We start from the raw sequence: 17891 nt of genomic DNA, 5'->3' as shown, positions 1-17891 counted from the left end.
CCCATTTTATTTTTTATATGAAGCCTGTGCCTGTTACATAGAGGGGAGAAAGATCAACACCTTCCATGAACCGCAGCAGAACCCACATCTTAAATCGGTTTATAATAAATAAATCCCTCCATTCAATATTCAAGCCGCTGCTTGGTGCCTATTAACAAACAATTAACGATGACATTGAAATCATCATTAAAGACCGTTAACACATAATGAAACACACTTGACAAATTCAACATGGTCGGACGAAACGAGTTATTCAAAATAAGAGGTCTTCAGTAGAAGAACTGCCCTGGAAGTATTATAAGAGAGGTGCCTGCAACTGTCACTAGCCACAGAGAGATAAGTAAGGGTGTGAGAGGAGATGGCCAAAACAAAACTGCTGAAGTTGAAACAAAGCAAAACTAAATCTGAGGAGCAAAGGAAGTGAAATGATAAGCCATTGCCTGCAACTTAGTCAGCAGCTTTACCCTTTAAAAGAGTCTCATGTCTCTGTGCACAGAGATTTCCTGCCTCACTCTACAGTCCCAGTCCGAGTCTGACCTCAGAAGTCTGTAGTCCATTCTACTGTAAAACCACAGGGACAGAAGGCAAACAGAAAGACAGCACACAGGTTATAAAGACAAAAGAAATCAAAAGCACATTTCATTAGAAGGGAATTCACTTGGTTATGCTGCTAAAAGAGTTAAACAGTCAAATGAAATAGGCTCATTCAGAACTACCCAAACGTGATCTGCCTGCAGTGTCTCTCACTGGTTCACTTCCCCATTTTGTGATCTTGTACAGTATACTGCTTGGCTTTGCTTCCAAACTTGCTAAAGTAGGCAGATTCGGTAAAAAAGGTAAAGGAAAAAATACGAGCACAGTAAAAAAAGGGAGAAAAGAGAGACCAACCTTCAAAGTCTGATATAATTCCTTCCAGGTGGGCATTCACAGTGGAATCGGACATCTTTTGTTTTAATGTGTACGTAATGAAATCCCTTCCCAATCAAGGTAAAGTTTCAGCGCAGCCCTCCGGGTTTTAAACAAATCCCAAATTAGGAGCGAACGCAAAAAAAGCACGTAGTGGTTTACAGAATCCAAGCCCACAGAAGTTTCTTAAAGGACCAACTGGTTTTCTCACTTCCTCTCTCACTTTTCACGTTGCAGCCTCTGAGAGTTCAGAATCGGAGAGAGACGCCAGCCTCCCCCTCCTTCTCTCGCCCTCTCTCACTCCCCTTCACAGGACAGACTGTCCCAGAGAGCACTCCAGCTCTTCAAGCCCTCTAACTCTATCACACCCACTCTCCTCTCTCTCACACACACACACGCGCACACACACGCCCGCAGGAACGGCCACACTCTCTCCCACCCCCCTCCTCCCCGCCCAGTGCACACAGATTCACGCTGGGAATGAATGGGCCAGCTGGTGCCCTGTCCCGGCCAAGCGATCTGCTTTTCAGACCAGTAGGAATAATGCTCATTCCGTGCATTTGCTGTAATTTGCAGTTTTCATCCCAAAGCGCTTTACGTGCCCTCTTCATCCACCGCAGGAGTAATTGTTTCCCCCATCATAACTACGAAAACAGACTTAAAGAGATCAGCTGTGTGTATTATTAGAGGTGGTGAAGACAGGAAGTGTGTGTGTGAACGAGTGCACTGAAGGTGTACTGAGTCATTATGAGTTTAGCAAATAGCACTTTGAGCTTAAAGAAGGAGTTTAAAGAAATTGAGACAAAGTTAGACCTGATGTGAACAATTGGATATTATTTGCTTACATCTGCACAGCACTTTTAATCTCCAAGGATCCCAATGAACCTCTGATATACAGTATGAAGGGATCTACGTAATCTATCACTGACAGCTTCTCTTCACTGTAGAGATGAGTGAACTTGCTTCACCAGTTGAATTAAGGGGGAACATCAGGGAGGCCAGGCTGTACAAGACCGGGCAGGAATTTAGCCAGGACACCAGGGTTAACAGCCCCTGCACTGCCGGAGAGCTGTCTTTACCTACGAACAAGATCGTTAATCACCAAGTAGACCGGAGCTCAGTTTAACATCCTCATCCAGAGGATCTGACCTGCAGTGGCATAGTGTCCCACGTCACCATGCTAGGACACCGATTGTGAAAAGTTCGGCTCCAGAAGGAAGAGCTCCACCTCCTGTAGTAGCTCCACCAATCCCACTTACTGCAGCAGCCTGGTCTCCCTTTCCCTTTGATTGAAGCTAAAAGATCGTCAGTCTAGATATATTTTCATTGTACAAAAAGCAGGGTTTTAGTTTTAGGGATGTGTAGAGGTGAACTAAGGAAGTTAGCGGTGAGAAACACCTGGCAATGAGTCATCTGGATTTGACAGATAGATGTGATGGGTTAGCATTGCAATGTGTCATATTGCCTGCTCACATACAGTTTAACTTGAGTTGCAGTACCCGCGCTGGTAGTGAATTAACGATTCTGTTCAATGTGAAATGTAAATTCATGACTCAACAGCACTAAATGACACACATGGTTTCTTCTCATCCAAACTAAGCTGTATTGATAACAGTCCCCATTGGTATGTCAGCAGAAAAGACCAGTCGAGGCATTGCATAAATTGCAGGCGCTGACAAATATACAGGTAGTGCCACTCTTAAGATGTGTGTACACACTCTGGGTACATGACAGCGCACTGCCTGTTCTGGCAGAGAGAGTTAGAGATGATACAGTAATAGTTCAGCGACTTTCAAGACGTTCTCGCAACTGAACACTGCTACTGGTTTTATTTAACTGACTCTTTTTTGAGACATGGAGCTTCAGACCAGTCCGACACCATTAACAATGGGGTAACAATCAACAATTACAAGACACAATAAACACAGCAGCTTTTCCATTGGCCTGTGGATTGTATCTGGGTGATGCTGAGTGAGCCTCCGGTATTCTGTAATTCGCCATCTAAGGTGCTGAGTTTTCTTTAAAAGAGTACAGGGTAAAAGCGCACGTCCTGGGGACTTCCTGAAAGTTAAGCGCGTATCTTAAGCTCATGGTAGGTGTGAACAAGAGGACGTTGATAATGCTGCCTACATCGCAAGGCCATGCCAACAAACTGTAATGGAGGCAAGTCACATAGTCATGCTGCTAGTTACTGTGCAGGCATTCCCATCCTGAGCTACCATTTACTGAGGAGGTGACCTTAACTGATGATCACCTTGTAACAGTGTCTCACAGAGGACACCTGCTCAGCCACCGTACTTGAAGGAAGAAATTCTTCACTGCTGCTGATTGCAGCTTTAAAAGTCGTTACGTTTCACCATGTTGCATTTCCAGGAAATGCTGCAGTTTTTCCTGTGGTTTTCACCTTACATGTACCACACACTGAAGTGCGTTTTATCAAGGTCTGACACATCTTTCAATGTTTTTTCTGATGATTTTATTCTGCTCTGCAGCGCTACAGTGCTCTTGCCATGGTTTATCATGGCAACCTTCCATCAAGAGGCAGCCTGCCTTCATAGCAACTTGTTTTCAGGTCCCCGACAATTAGGAAGACTGACTGCTATATCCTCAGTTAGACCGAAGCAGACAGAGACACCTGAAAAACCTGCTTGCCCCAGTCCCTGAAAGCAAAGCGCCCCCTGTTGAGCTACTGCCTCTGTCTCTACACGTTGTCCTTGGAAACCGCTAAGGAACCATCTGCCCTCCACAGTTCAAAATGGGTAAAATTCAGCCGCTGGTGGCAGGAAGACTTGCCCCTGTGGTGCCACACGCGTGTCCGAGCCCCGGGTGGGGTCCACCAGGCGGACAGCACACCCACGGCACACCCACGGCACAGGACTCCGACCGGCGGGCATGTCCAGTCTTCCCCAGGCGGTGAGCAGGCCGTGGCACAGCTGGCGAGTCCGAAATAAGGAGCACAGAAAAGAGAGGGCATGACGACTGCTGAGGCAGCCAGCTCAGCCACTCGCAGTGGGCAGGTGTGGCACCACGCCGTGCTCCCTTGAAAACACAAGCAGGCGCTATCGCAGACAGGCTGGCACTGAAAACCCACCGCGGTCTGCGAGCTTTGATGTCACATGAGAAAAACAGTAAATATATCTATTAGCCACAGCACGATGGTTAAGACTAGCTTGCAGTGTTTGGCAGGAGAGAAAACAGTAACCCCTAAATGCCTCCTTAAGTTTCAATCTAAAGGAAACCAACACGCACTGTGGAAATATGTAGCTTGACGTGAATGTGATTTTTAAAGTAGCAAGGAGCCATGCAGAATTATTTTAAGACAGCTGCCTTCCAAGAACTAGGATGCAACTCGATTGAGGATGAAGCATAATACCCCGACTTGAAAAGAATCATCGACTTTCGTGGCGTGACGTAACTGTAACTGTTCGTAGGGAAGAAGTAGGGATTTTATGGAAACGGACTTCTCATCAAAGGGAAAACTGGTTTTCGGAAGCCTCTTCTTCTGTGACTGAGAAGCTAATAAAGTCACCCTTCCTGAGCCCTGCGCTCGTCTTGGAAAGACAGTGGGTTCCAGAGCTGTTCGCTGTGCTGTTTTCTCTTTCTGGAAGGGTGTGTGCGTATCTCATGCTGTAGGTCTGTAGGTCAGAAATGCAGAGCCTCATGCTCTCTCCCCCTGGCCTGCGACCTCCACAGATTATAATGAGCTTCCTGTCAGCACAGGACCCCAGGGGACTCTGTACCACTGAGTCATTCCTGCAGGGAAAACAACCCCCCGCATACACTGTGCAGCTCAGAGATTTCAGTGTTTTTGTAAATGTGCCGTTCCCTATTTAAGAGGTGGGAGGGAACAGTACACAATAAGCAGGGTGAATTGAGTGGGTGTGCAATGCATACACACAAACAAGCACGCATTGCTCATACTTAAAAATCTGGGCTTGGTGGGCCTGTTGATAAAGGACCCGTCTGTTCTTCGTCTGTTGCTGTATAAAGCAATGTTTTACAGTTCTTTGCAACAGAGTATTTTAAACCTGCCGCTAGGAGAGCAATGCGAATGAACATTACTCTGTCAACCACCAGGGGTCGCCAAAGCCCACACAATTATTGTCAGCTTTTCCCCAGCACATCAACGCTTCAGACATAGAAAGGAAAGTACAGACTGAATACACAATCCTGGTTAAGACAGATCTTGATAATGCAGCATGATAAGGTTCAAAAAAACGTGAAGAAGGCAAAGCAAATTAGGAAAGACTTCCTTTAAAAACTGAACTGCAAGAACATAAGTTTTCACACAGGCTTTCTCACCTAAGATACTCTGTTGTGCAATCCTGCGTGTTTACATTTTTTTCCTATTAAAACATCCTAAACTGCCCTTACTCTACAAGCAGTAAAATACAGCACAGTGTGCCTGTTGTCCTGGGAATAACAGGAAGCTAAAAACATTGGAAGAGCCTCTTCAGCACAACAATTCCTCTTAGTAACCCTGGACCCTGGCAACACAGCCAGCAAAGGCTCTTAGACACAGCAGCATGTATTCCCCACACATGGGCACCCTTAAGGAGTAAATAAATAACCCTGGTATTATCAAGCAACACAGAACCTCAAAACAAACATGTCCCTACATTTGCACAGTCACCACAGTTTAAAAAATGATAATATCAAAGGCAGGAATTAGTGCTGCGTATACACAGTTTAATGTGTTGTTCTTTCTTCCTGTTTTCTGTGGTTGTGTGGTTGCAATACTGACAGAGCTAAAAACGGGTATCCTGTCGAAAAGCAGAAATGAGACACACAGCGTGCTCGTCTTCAAAGCAAGGGGAGCACATCAAGCACCCCTCATAGACTAACCACAGACCCGCCGTAGAGCTGGCCCAGACAGCTTCACAGAAACAGCACACCGTCTCTGGACGAGATCGCATTTTCCAACTTTTTTTTTCCTCTAGGGATTTTAAGAGTGAAAAGAATCAGCTCCTGTACACTGTAATCAGGACTTTTTAACAAAACAAATACACAATTAGGTGCAATTAAGTGCCAACATATACTGTACAGACATATATATATAGTATATGCAAATTTAAAACAAAAAAAATGTCCAAAACATAATAAACCTTTTAAAGGGTCAACTTGTAGATACTTCAGTTCAGTTCAGCATGTGTTAACCTGCAAAGACACTTAATCTCTTCTATTTACTGAAAAAAATAGGCTCAAGTCCCATTTTCCTATGTTCCTCCTACTGTATGTGCCTTCAGATTCACATCATAGGGTCAGTGGACCCGCCTGGTACTGGTGCCAAACGTTCTTCTCGGAAATTGCCAAGGGCATGAAGCCAACAACTGGGCTTCCTTGATCTGGTATTTCAGCCACGGGTGTCGGCGCCCAGTGATTCATCTGCTAGGGGTCAGAAACAGCTATTAGTCCCAGACCTCCACGCCAACTCGAACCCGAACAGGCTGAGCTCTGAGGTGTGGAAAAAGTCAGTGTTTTCCCATCACACCCAATAGCAAGCCGGTCAGGAAAATAGACCTTAGCTCTGACACGGAGAGAGAGGGGAAGGAGATAAAAGTTGAGTAAATAAACTTGGTGAGGTGCAGTAATCCTGCCTAGTGCAGAGACATCCATTGATGTGTACACCAAGAGTGCATCACAGAACTGTGCAAACCCTCATTTTGGAATAAGAAAAGAAAATGTTGGGAGTCCAGCAAATGCTCCATATTCCGTAAGATAATGTGTTGGGATCTCGCAAGTTGTTTCTGCAATACGTTGGCTAATATTTTGTGCTCCATATGCTCTGCACTTGTTTCTTCAGCCCACAACTGCGCAGAGATTTCATTATGGCTTGGCAGTTAGTTCACAGGAATGAAATCCAAGAATTCCTTTAGGTGTAGCACAAATGTAGCAAAAAAAACAAAGCACTGCAAACTAAACTGCAGGGCATCTACTTGTCCCATACTTCAAGGCAAAGACAGTTTTATGAAGGTATAATTACTAACTCATGCTTGTTTGTAAGTCAAAACAATTCCCCCTTTCTTATATTATGCTGTACGTGTAATACAGATGAGACAGTCTTGCTGTTGTTACAGAGTGTTCGACCCAAGAGGGGGTGGCATGATGGCCTGGCAGGACTGCTTCTGGCTCACAGCTCTCGGGTCCTGGGTTTGATTCTGTGTGCCGTCTGCTCCCCCTCACCCTGTGTGGGGGTGTCCTCCCACCTTCCAAGACATACTGGAAACATGAATTGCTGTCTCTAGATTGTCCCTGTGTGCATATTTGTGGGCTCTGAACCCTAACTGGTGCCCCAGCAAGGCTGCCGTTCTGATTGGCCCAGCTGCTTCTAAGATGGGCTTCAGACTGTCACAAATCTCACCCGGAACAAGTGACCTTCCGCTAAATTGTACACTATTTTCACTATCATGACACATGCATTCGCAGCCAGTATTTAATCTGTCTCTCGTTCCAGACATGATTATCAGATCCGATTTCAAATCATCATATCAAGGAATACATTTGCTCCTTCACTGAAGCCCGTTCAGCTTCTCTTCTTTAAATTCTTAACACACAAACGGCTGCTCACCAGGCTTAGACATCTCGGGCACAAACAGAACTGGTTTAGAAAATTCCACTGCTAGTTTTACTATTATAACAGCTGTGACTATTATTAGCACAGCTTAGCTTGGGTGCAAAGTAACAAAGCCCATCATTAAGTGATCTTTAACTCATTATATATATATATGAATTAACATTTAACACTAAATTAAAGAATATCATACATCTAAAAGAATGAATGAATATTAGTCAGAATAAATAAATGCAGTCTTTAATACAGCTACAGATGCATAGTTCTAATTAGGTCACTGAACTCAGTCCCTGCTTCCATTTGCAGACAAATGGGAAAGTCCAAGTCCTTCAGAAATATGTGAAAGAGAACTGCTGCAGGTGAAGGAGAGTTGCTATAGTATATCTCCAGGACTTAAGAATGAGAGAGAGGACACTGTGAACGTCTGAGACATAGGAAAGGAGTGCAGGCCATGTGGCCCATCTTGCTTGCGAGCTTTTAAACACCCCGCACTTAACGAGGCCAGCGAGCAGCGAAAGAGTTTGTTCATGACCTTGAAAAAAAGCACGTTAACCGAGCTTGATCTCAGGGGGCTCAATCTGAACCTCAAACAGGACGAACATTCAGAGCGTCCCCCCTCCGCTCCCTCACAAAAGCTCGTCACGCTGCCTTTTGGAACTTCAGCAGTGCCCCTCCATTTCTGTTTCTCTTTTAGCTGAATCAGTTCCTCCAAAGCTCGGTCCTACAATAACAACACAGAGGAAGCCAAAAGTGGAAGTTCACTCCAGCGCTTGTTACCCGTTTTCCCTCAGTTTTCTATGGGCTGAATCCATATGCAAAGAACCCAAAAAAAACTTTCAATAGCACATTCATTCTGTTTTACTGGGCTTGGGAGAGCAGCAGTAACGAAAACATGTAAAGTTGTCATTCTGCAGACCAGCTCCTCCATCACACATCACAAGCCTGTGTTGTAACCATGTTTAAATGTTCTTGTTTATGGGTCTGCTCTGCGTACGGAAGACTCATGCACCACCGAGAGTTTATTTTTTAGTCCTGCCATGCTTTCACAGTGTATAGAACTGCACACTATTAAACACCTTGCATTGTGCATTATCAAAGGTCAGATAAGACTCGTCTTTCAAAGTCACTGCCCCCACTGCCATCCTGAAATCATTTCACCCGCGATCTCCTGACATCAGCAAGGCCGATCCAATAAAACTGCACGTCTGATCGCAAAATATAACACTGGGGTCTGGCAGGTGATATCGGGGGACCTTGGTAATGTCGAGGTAAACTCATAGCAGCTGTAACCAAGAGGACAAGTGGAGTGAGGGCTTCTGTAAAGCAGTTGACAGAGAGAGTCGGGGCAGGAGCAGTCCCTGGTGAAGTGGAAAGAGTGCAGTGAGAGAGTCCACGAGTGGCAGTGGGCATCAACACTCGCTGCGCCAGTCAGCGCCAGCCCGCGCCGGCCCTGAGGCCGGAGAGCCTCGTCCAGCAGGAGGGACGGGTCACGAAACAGCTTTTCAAGCGCTTCCACAGCCCTTTATTAGAAAATAAAAAAGTTTAGAAACCCTCCTAACTTTTCTTCTGATCAAACAAGAAAACCTGTGAAAAGCCTGTGTCTCGCATTTCTGCTCTGTCTGCAAGCAAGGCGTTCGCCTGCAGAAACCCACTGAAAGGGCTTCGCTGAACAAGTGACCTGCTTAGGTGCTAAATCGCTGTGTGTGTTTAGAAAGATTCTGTTCCAAAGGAACACCTGACAGCGAGTCCATTCGACCTGCTGGGTCAGTGGGTCAAAGGAACAACGGCCACCCATTTTGCATCGATGGATCATGTGCAGCTCACCCGGAGCTGCTGTGATCGGGTCTGTGAAGATCCTGATCGATGGGAAGGAAAGATCACTAAATGACAGGCTTTGTTTCTTTGCACCCAAGCTAAGCTGTGCTAATAACAGTCACAGCTGTTATAATGGTAGGACTAGCAGTGCCGTCTCCTGAAACGGTGCTGATCGTGCCTGAGACGTCCAAGACTGTTGAGCAGCTGTGTGTCAGTTCAGCACCTGTCAAAGAAGTCAAGAAGGGAAGCTGAACAGTCTTCGGTGAGTCAGAAGGTGTCGATCACCTGAGCAACGTCCTCAAGAGTTCAGTGTCCCAGCATGAAGGGTCTTTTCTTTGCAACATTTTCTTAACATTATAAGCCATGCGGAAAACTGGCCCATTGAAAATCACCACATTAATTCCTTCAAACCCACAATTCCTTATTTATAGGACTCATGCTGCACCAGTTTGGATTAGCGCAGTCTCTCAGGGTTGAGTTTGTAATCCCTTTCCAAAACAACATCTGGAGAGATCTTCCAGAAATAGACCAGGCACAATAATAATCATGCCCTGAAATGACCACATTATTGAATCTCAGAGAGGGACAAAACAAGATACACCTAAAATAATAACTGCAGAGCACTAGGAAAACATTACGGCACATTTATCACATCGTGGCAACGAAGCCCTGGCCAAGGAGCCGGCACCTGGGGGAAGGTTAACTGTAATAAATACGATTCTTGGCACTGAGCTACTGCATGCTGCTGGTGACTCACCCTCCCTCCCTCCCTGCAGCACAACCTCACACGCAGCTCTCCAGGCGCGGTGGAGTTTGACTTCTCCCGCCCGCTCGGCGCAGGACACGGACAGCACCGGCGCCTGTCCCTGGAGGGTCCAGGGCCCAGGTGGAGGAAACTCTTCAGCCTGGCGATAACCTCACGGGCGGAGCTTCTGGCACACCACCTGCCCCACTCCTGGGCCTCACACAGTTACAGGATCGGCCTCCCTGTACTCCTCACTGACACCCGTTTAGGACAAGCCGTCCTGAGGCACCGAGGTAACAGATGCTGGAGCGAAGCTGCATGAACACAGGGAAAACTCCGCAGGCTCCTTACAGACAGGCATCCGAGCCCAGCATCAGACCCAGGACCTTCCAGCTGCGGGGCAGCAGTGCTACCCAACACACCACAGTGCCATCCGATTCATTTCTGCAAAGGCTCAGGAGCACGATGGGCTGTGACACACCCACCAGAAGGGTTAACCCCAGGAAATCTGTACAGCGCTTTCTCATTTCCCCCTAGTTTTTACCAATCTTTTGTCAAGCACCTGCTTCGTCATTGGCCCAAATAATAATAATCATAATAATAATCATAATAATAATAATGAATCTATCAAGATAAAAATGAAACCCTGCCATGGCCTGACCTCTCTCCTTCGCCACACCTTGCTGCTCACGCTCCCTGGCGTGTCACAGGCCTGCAGAAGAAGTGGCCACGAGATGGACACACACAAAAAATCTTTTTAAAAAGCCACTTATGTTAAAACAGGCTGTCTATAAAAACCGTAAACATCCGGCCTCTTATTTTTTAATAAACCCAGCATGTGCCGCTTTTCTGAAGCGTGTGCTTCAAAAGACTGGAAAGCCATCAAACGCCGAAACATGATTTCAAGCCTAACAGCCCTGATGCGTGTCCAGCGCTTAACGAGCCGTATCTAGGCAGGCGTATCCACAACAGTCTGCGCTGGCCAGGTGATGCACAATTTACCTGTGCCTCCCTCTGAAACCCACATTCTGCGCCAGAGCCCCAGAGCTTTTTCAAGAACTGGGTTTCCTGCGAAACGTCAGCCATTTCTGAAGTCTTTTTCATCTGCCTGGAAACCTTATTTTAAAAAAAATAGCTGCCGGGATAAAAAAAACGTAAAGTATGACTCACAGAGGAAATCCCATACAGGGCATCTTTATGGAAAATGGATGGCAGTCCAATTTCCTGCAAATCCAAGAGCTGCAGGAGTTTAGTGTATCCCTGTGGTCTCGGAATGTATTATATGGGATCATCCTTTCATTCACTTACTTTAGACATCGAACTGTATTTGCAGCTGATGAAAATGACCTACAGTATAATGTCTCTCGAAAGGAAAAATAAAATAAAAGTGCAAGGGGGTGGGGGGGTAATAAACGATAAGACAACAGATTTTAGGATCCACGTGAAATTTTTATAGATCCTGTGAGTCACCGAAACATCGCCTACCACAGTCTTGTGCCAGCTTCCTCTTTTTCAAAAAAAGCAGATGTTGTATCTCTTCGATCCTCTCTGGGAGAAAATATTTCATCTGTATAACAGAAGGACGTGCCAGAGCGTAGACAGACTGGCTACAAACGTGCAGCTACACAGATTTCTGCGCCTCTGACACAGAGATGGGGACCTGGCGTTTTCCTTATGAAGCACAGTTAAGAGGCAGATTCCTGCAGCTGCCAAGCTTTGCCGTCGTGCACGCAGGGAATATTCATTTTTGTCCACGAGAAGGGCAAATCGGCCTTTGTGACAGCTCAAGAGACAGCGCCCAGCCCCTGCCAATGTTATTACAGTGTTCACTGTACTGCGATACACTCTGGGTCAACAGGCAGAAATCCGGCGTAGATGATCAAACATCGCGACTGCATCGCCGGCTATGCCGTGATGATACGCAATATGTATGAGATGAGGAGGGGGCACAGTGGCGCAGCGGTTTGCTTTGCTGCCTCGCAGCGCGGGGACCAGCGGTTCAGGTCTGACCCCGGGGTGCTGTCTGTGCGGAGTCTGCATGTTCTCCCCCGTGCTCACATGGGTTTTCGTCCGAGTGATCCAGTTTCCCCCCACAGCCCAAAGACATACAAGTAGGTTTATTGAGTTCTGGGACAAACTGCCCCCCCGCCACCCTGAATTGGAAGAAGAGGTTAGAGAAAGGGGTGGATGGATGAAAGTAGGATATAGGATAATGAATCACCCTTCCTGGTCATGTAGTTACGCTGAGAAATCGCTTCCTGGCCCTTCCTGATTTAATTCTGTCTTAAGACAGCAGAATCATATTTCTACAGGACGGCAGGCGAAAACGTTTATAGATTTAGCAGAGGAGCAGCCCCAGCGCCGAGTAGAAAAAAACAAACAAAACATTTAGTTCTCCGCTTCAGGACCTGTGGCCCGCGTTTCTTTCCGTGCTTTCCTGAATTGTGATCACGTAACCTTGGTAACCCACGCAAAGCAAAAGCAGGACCGGGACGTGCTGCTGCTGCTGCTGCCTACAGTTTCCCTGTGTCGGCGGCTGGAATTCCGGCCCTGCGCTCCGGAGGCAGACAATCCCTACAGCAGCTTTGGAACGGGCCTAGAAAAAATCACGGAGGCTCTCTTGCTGGAGGGGATTTGTCAAAACACAAACAATGCCGGCTCAGTGACGGTCAAACACACGCTCTACTTCCAATGCCAGCAGGAGAGCAGCAAGACCCGCGTCAAACGGAAGAAACGGCTGGTTAATGCTGCCACCCAGCGGTGGCCTGTTGTAACGCGCACTTGCATATGGAGTTCGAAGCGCAATGGGGAGAAGGATCCGAGGACACACATGGAAATTAAGAGGATGCACGCTGAGGACCGAAAACAGGAGCCACGTCTTTACACCAAGGGTTGCAGGGGTCTGCGACGAGCTGCCCCAATCACGATGATGAAACAGATTCCCTGGGTGCTGGTCAAGAAACGGCTAAATGATGTTCATGATCCACAGAGCTCCTAGAAACCAATCAGGCAAGATGGGTCAATTGGCCCTCTCTTGCCTGTAACGTTTTTTTCTCAGGTTTATAGCTCCTGCAGTGGTAAGCGCCTGGTTAACGCTTGTTAATTCAGCTGCATCATAGGTTGGCAATCGCCATATCTTGTCCATTTGGTAGTTACTGTAGTAGCTAATCGATCCAAGCACGGGTCAGTCACGGGAGGATCTCATCCAGCTGTTTCCTGAAAACAAGCCAGAGTGAAGGCTTCTACTACATGGATGGGCAGCTTGTTCCACACTCCCACACTGCTTGGTGTAAAGAAGTGCCTCCTGTTCTCAGTTTTAAACACCCTTCCACGTAGATTCCATTTGCGTCCTCTGGAAATTCATAAATCTGGACATAACCCAAAATCTTTTTGCTTGTTTCATTTTGTATCTGGCTCTGAGAAAATCTTGGGGCTGTGGCTCTGGTCTGCAAACCTTGTCACTGTCTGCAAGCATGCACCCTTAAAAACATCTGCTGCGCAACACCGCGGTAAAGAGAGAGTCGTGTGAACTTCAGGGGAATGGTGATGAAGCACGTACTGTAGCTGAACCACGACATCACCTGTGTGCAGCTAAGACAGAGCAAACACATTCTGTGGCGTAAGCTTGGGAGAACGATCGACTGCCACTTGTTGGGGTCTCTTTAAAGCATCAGCACCTGTCGAGCTGGAACAAGCCGCTGGAATTGGGAAAACTACGCCAGTATTGAGGTGACTGAGGTTGTTAAGGACTGATGAGAAGTGGGCTGGAAGAGAAACCCGGAGCCCGCTGATCGAAAGGTACCTATCTGTCGCTTCTATTAGCATTGAGAAAGTGCAGAACAGATATGAACATTTCAGAGGAAAGCAACGAGTCAGTTTATGCTTGTTGGGCGGCCTCATGTGGAAAGAACTGCAATAAGCCAGTCATTGTGTGTGTGACAATGAGAGTGATGTGGCAAGACTGACTTACAAAGTAAGGCCATTTTCTTGTCAGTCTCTGCACACAGCAGCACCTTGTGACTAATTCACTGCACTACATACTCAAAGAAAAGGCACTGCTGTTGTCTAACAGGTATACATGCTCTGCACTGAACGAACACCTTAAGAGAACAGCCACAAACCCAACAAATCCACTGACATTCCTCTGCTCATGTTCTTCAGAGATTAGGTTTCATACTGGGACCTGTTTTGAACCTGTGCTGACGGCAACGGTATAAATCGATAATATATAAGTAAACTGTAATGAAGCTCTCATGCTGTGTATTGAAAATGTTGATAATACTGGCATGAGTGAACATTAATTTACTGTATTTGACCAATTACAAAACCAATGCAGAACTAAAAGCAGTTTATAGTTTTGTTCTTTAGATCTTTAAGAACTGAGAGACTAGGATATTAGCATTTATTCATTATAATAACAAGATTAAAAAGCAAAGAAATAAACTTCTAATGGATGGCATGACCATACAGTAATATTGAATGTCTGTGATACTGTATATCCACAAGGCTTTAAGGCAGAGACCAGTCTCTGAAAGCTACAAGCGGCATCCATTATAGTCACAGAGGACAGCTGGGAATGCAGTACAACAACAGGAAGACCCACACAAGAAGTGCAGAGATTTATACCTTTTTCCAGTCACATTCTTTGCATTCTCTCTACACGTCTGCCCCACAATTTCAATTCCTTTTAACAGTGTTAGAAAGGAGAAGGCTGCTTGGCCCTGCTTGCTCTGTTGGTTACAAGTACTTCAATAATCCATGAATCAATCTGCAGAAGCTACTTCTTGAAAGACACCCAGGTGTCAACATCAACACCATGGCTGGGTGGCTTGGCACAGACTCCCACAACTCTTTGCGTCGAGAAATGCTTCCTGGTCTGGGTTTTTAACGCATTTCTCTGTCACTTCCATTTGTGCCCTCTGGTTCCTGATTGGTTGTTCTTTCTGAAAAGGTCTATTGAGTCGACTTGGTTAATTCCTTAGAGGATTTTGGACATTTAGATCGGTTCCCCTCACAGTCTTCTTTGTTGAGCACCGAGAAGATTCAGTTCTTTTCGTGAAGGACATTCCTGTAAGCCTGGGAAAATATTCAGTGGATCTTCTTTGGAGTGACTGCTTCAACACCCTTTTTTGCAACATGGTGACCAAAAGGATTAAAAATGGTTCTTGCACCAAACCTTAGCCCTTGTTATCCTGCGTTTTTTAAGCATCGTCTGATCATGACTAATATATTTTTCAACTTTCCAGCTTTCCAGCTCCTCCTGAGCGTTATCACCACGTCACTCCTTCATGAGTACCAAACCTCTGCAGGGGAAGTCACGAATAAAGAGGAGCATGAGTCAGAAATCCCACCATGTCCGATGGGATTGAACTACAGTCCTGATGCAGGGGGCCGATCAGCTGTCCGTCCAAGAGAAACAGCAGGGATGTCCAGTTCAGGTCCACTCATATTAGTGTGGATCGGCACTCCACAAGCGTAACCAGCTCATGACTGACCAATTAAGGTCCCTTACGGAGACTTAGAAAACCTGCAGACACACTGGTTCTCCAGAACCAGGGATGGACACCCATGATTACAGGCTGTCTTCCGATTTCCCCTGTTGAAGCACCAGATCACTGGGGACTGAATTGTACCTGGTGCTGCTTGCTCTGCTTGGAACTGCACATCCTTCATGAAACAATGAGTGTAGGTGTGGCACAGACTTGAAAGGACATTACATACTTATTACCACTCATACAATTACAGTAAAGCATGCCTTACAGCTATGCACATATGCGTTCAAACCACTGAGCAGCAGTGGAATGTTCTTCTCATAAACCCAACAATGACCAATTAAGTCCAGTTTATATACACATTTGCAACAGTGCGTAACGACACCAAATGTATACCAAAGTGTGTAACAAAGCATATACAGCTGTAGAGTTAATCTGTCCTTTCAAACACTAGAGGAAACAATCTAATATATATGAATAACAACGATAAACAACTGTGCAAGTTCAGAACACCAAATTCATCTGCAACTCCTTTTCTACAAATAAATTCTTTCATGCCAGTAATGAACAGTGCACCAGCATGCACTGGCATACAAAAAAGGAATGTATAGACTGCTGTATGTGACAGCCGCCCTCTTCCTGCCTACTCAGCGTTGCTATTTGAACTCAATGCAGAAGTTAAAGAAAACTCCATAAAGTACAATTCAGACACTGCCCGGAGTCACCAAATACGTGAATTGCTTCAGTGTGAAACTCCGGTAAAAACTCGATCAATGAACAATCCCAGGGAGTCTCTCTGGCTGTTCAGAGGCAGGCAGGCAGGCAGGGTGCGTTAGCTTGGTGTCTGCCTGAACACTGCAGCCAAATAAAATGCAGACTGACTGTGTGCTGGTCTGAGACACAGGCAGCGGCTGAACTCTGCCCACTGCAGATTACTCAAGGACAAAATAAAGCAGAGAAAACGTCAACCCTGAAAAGCAGCCACTCAGGTTCAGAAAAGAAGAATTTCCACAAACCTACCTGCAATTTTGTCTCCCTCCATAACTAGTTCACACCCTCCAGAAGCCACATGTAATGTCTGCCTTTTTTTCCCCTCAAATTTTTTTTTGGAGACTTCCCCTTTCGCTCTCTCTCTGCCTTCTCTCGCTCACTTGTTCACTCTCTCTCTCTTTCTCAGTCTAATTTCTTCAATCTGTTGCGATAATGAATGCATCCAAAATTACCACATTGCCATGTGCTGATCATATGGAGTTTTTGCGTCTCTTTCTTTTCTGCCTTGACACTGAAGCAGCATTGTGTCTTTGAAATGGAAAACCGAGGCCATGTGACTTGAACTCCCCAGCCCAAAATAACCCACTCCACTCATCGCCAGAGGGCTAAGAAAATTCAAAACGTCTCCTGTTTGATTTCTCCGGAGCTCGGGGCTACTGACAGCCTGCAATAACAGGGCTGAGACAAAGCCACTCGATACACACCGCGCTCATGTGAGGGACGGTTTGCAAGCCTACTCGCTAGGAGGAGAAGTTTTTAACCAAGGCACAGCTAAACAGCTAAGCGCCAGCTCCTCTGAAGTGTTGCATCAGGAACAGACAGAAGTGCAGCGAGGTTATCTGAACTGCACAGATAAGTGCTATTGAAATAGAGTGTTATTATTCAGGCAAGAGGTTATGCACTCTGACCCCTCTGATGTGGCCATTACATTTCACACAGGTTAAAGATCACATAATGAGACTGTGACTCACTAAGGGCTTAAGACACAGCCAAACCAGAAATGATCAGTTTAGAAGACTTGATCTTCCCCAGATTTCAGTGGATCCTGCTCTCTCTTGGGATTATTTTTAAGGAGCTCTCTACCGCTCTCTGCAGGGAGGACGACTGCAGCGAGGCTGGCCTGGATCGGATGGCCAAGTTCTTTCTGGACACTACGTCTATCATCTGACTTCATTTTCAGGGTCCTGGGGTACAGACCTGGTAGATCGGTACCGACAGATTTGGGGGGAGACAAGGTGTGGCACAGTTCTGCGTTTTTCTGTTTTTCTTATTCTAAAATAAAAACAAAATTGCTCCAAAATGGTTTTCAGAAAAGATCAGCTGTCTGTTAATCGCACCACGTCCCCAATGCTGTATGTGTCACTCTTGAGTAACAGGTATGAATGGGATGATATCCTCCTGAGCATCTTCCTAACTCCTAAATCTCTTGAAGAACTCTTCCCATAATAAGACTGATACATTTTAATAATAAACGCCCTCTCTGTATAATAGCACACAGGATAAATATCAGAGGCAAAAAGATTTTAAATCACACATGCACACTTTAGTTTTTAAATATAGATCCTAGTAACAGTCGTAGAGGTCCAGTTAT

At 45.9% G+C, this 17891-nt stretch overlaps 1 protein-coding gene across 4 annotated transcripts in view; it reads right to left on the bottom strand.

Moving 5' to 3' along the window:
• septin9a (septin 9a) overlaps positions 1-17891 on the bottom strand; it is a 95242-nt gene that overhangs the window by 60639 nt on the left and 16712 nt on the right. The window contains exon 1 of one of the 4 annotated variants that reach the window (XM_088600045.1): positions 16550-16816. The exons of 2 other annotated variants lie outside the window; for them this stretch is intronic. In XM_088600045.1, the coding sequence (XP_088456171.1) occupies positions 16550-16571 (22 nt within the window). In that variant the 5' untranslated portion in view covers positions 16572-16816. Of the gene's footprint in view, positions 1-888; positions 1243-16549; positions 16817-17891 lie in introns of those variants that run through there. One more of the 4 variants, XM_088600043.1, reaches the window with a different exon arrangement.

The sequence above is a fragment of the Lepisosteus platostomus genome, chromosome 11 (genome assembly GCF_059453375.1).
Source record: "Lepisosteus platostomus isolate fLepPlt1 chromosome 11, fLepPlt1.hap1, whole genome shotgun sequence".
In the NCBI taxonomy this organism is placed as follows: Eukaryota; Metazoa; Chordata; class Actinopteri; order Semionotiformes; family Lepisosteidae; genus Lepisosteus; species Lepisosteus platostomus.
Note: the sequence above shows the minus strand (reverse complement) of the source record. Positions and strands in the feature narration are given on the sequence as shown.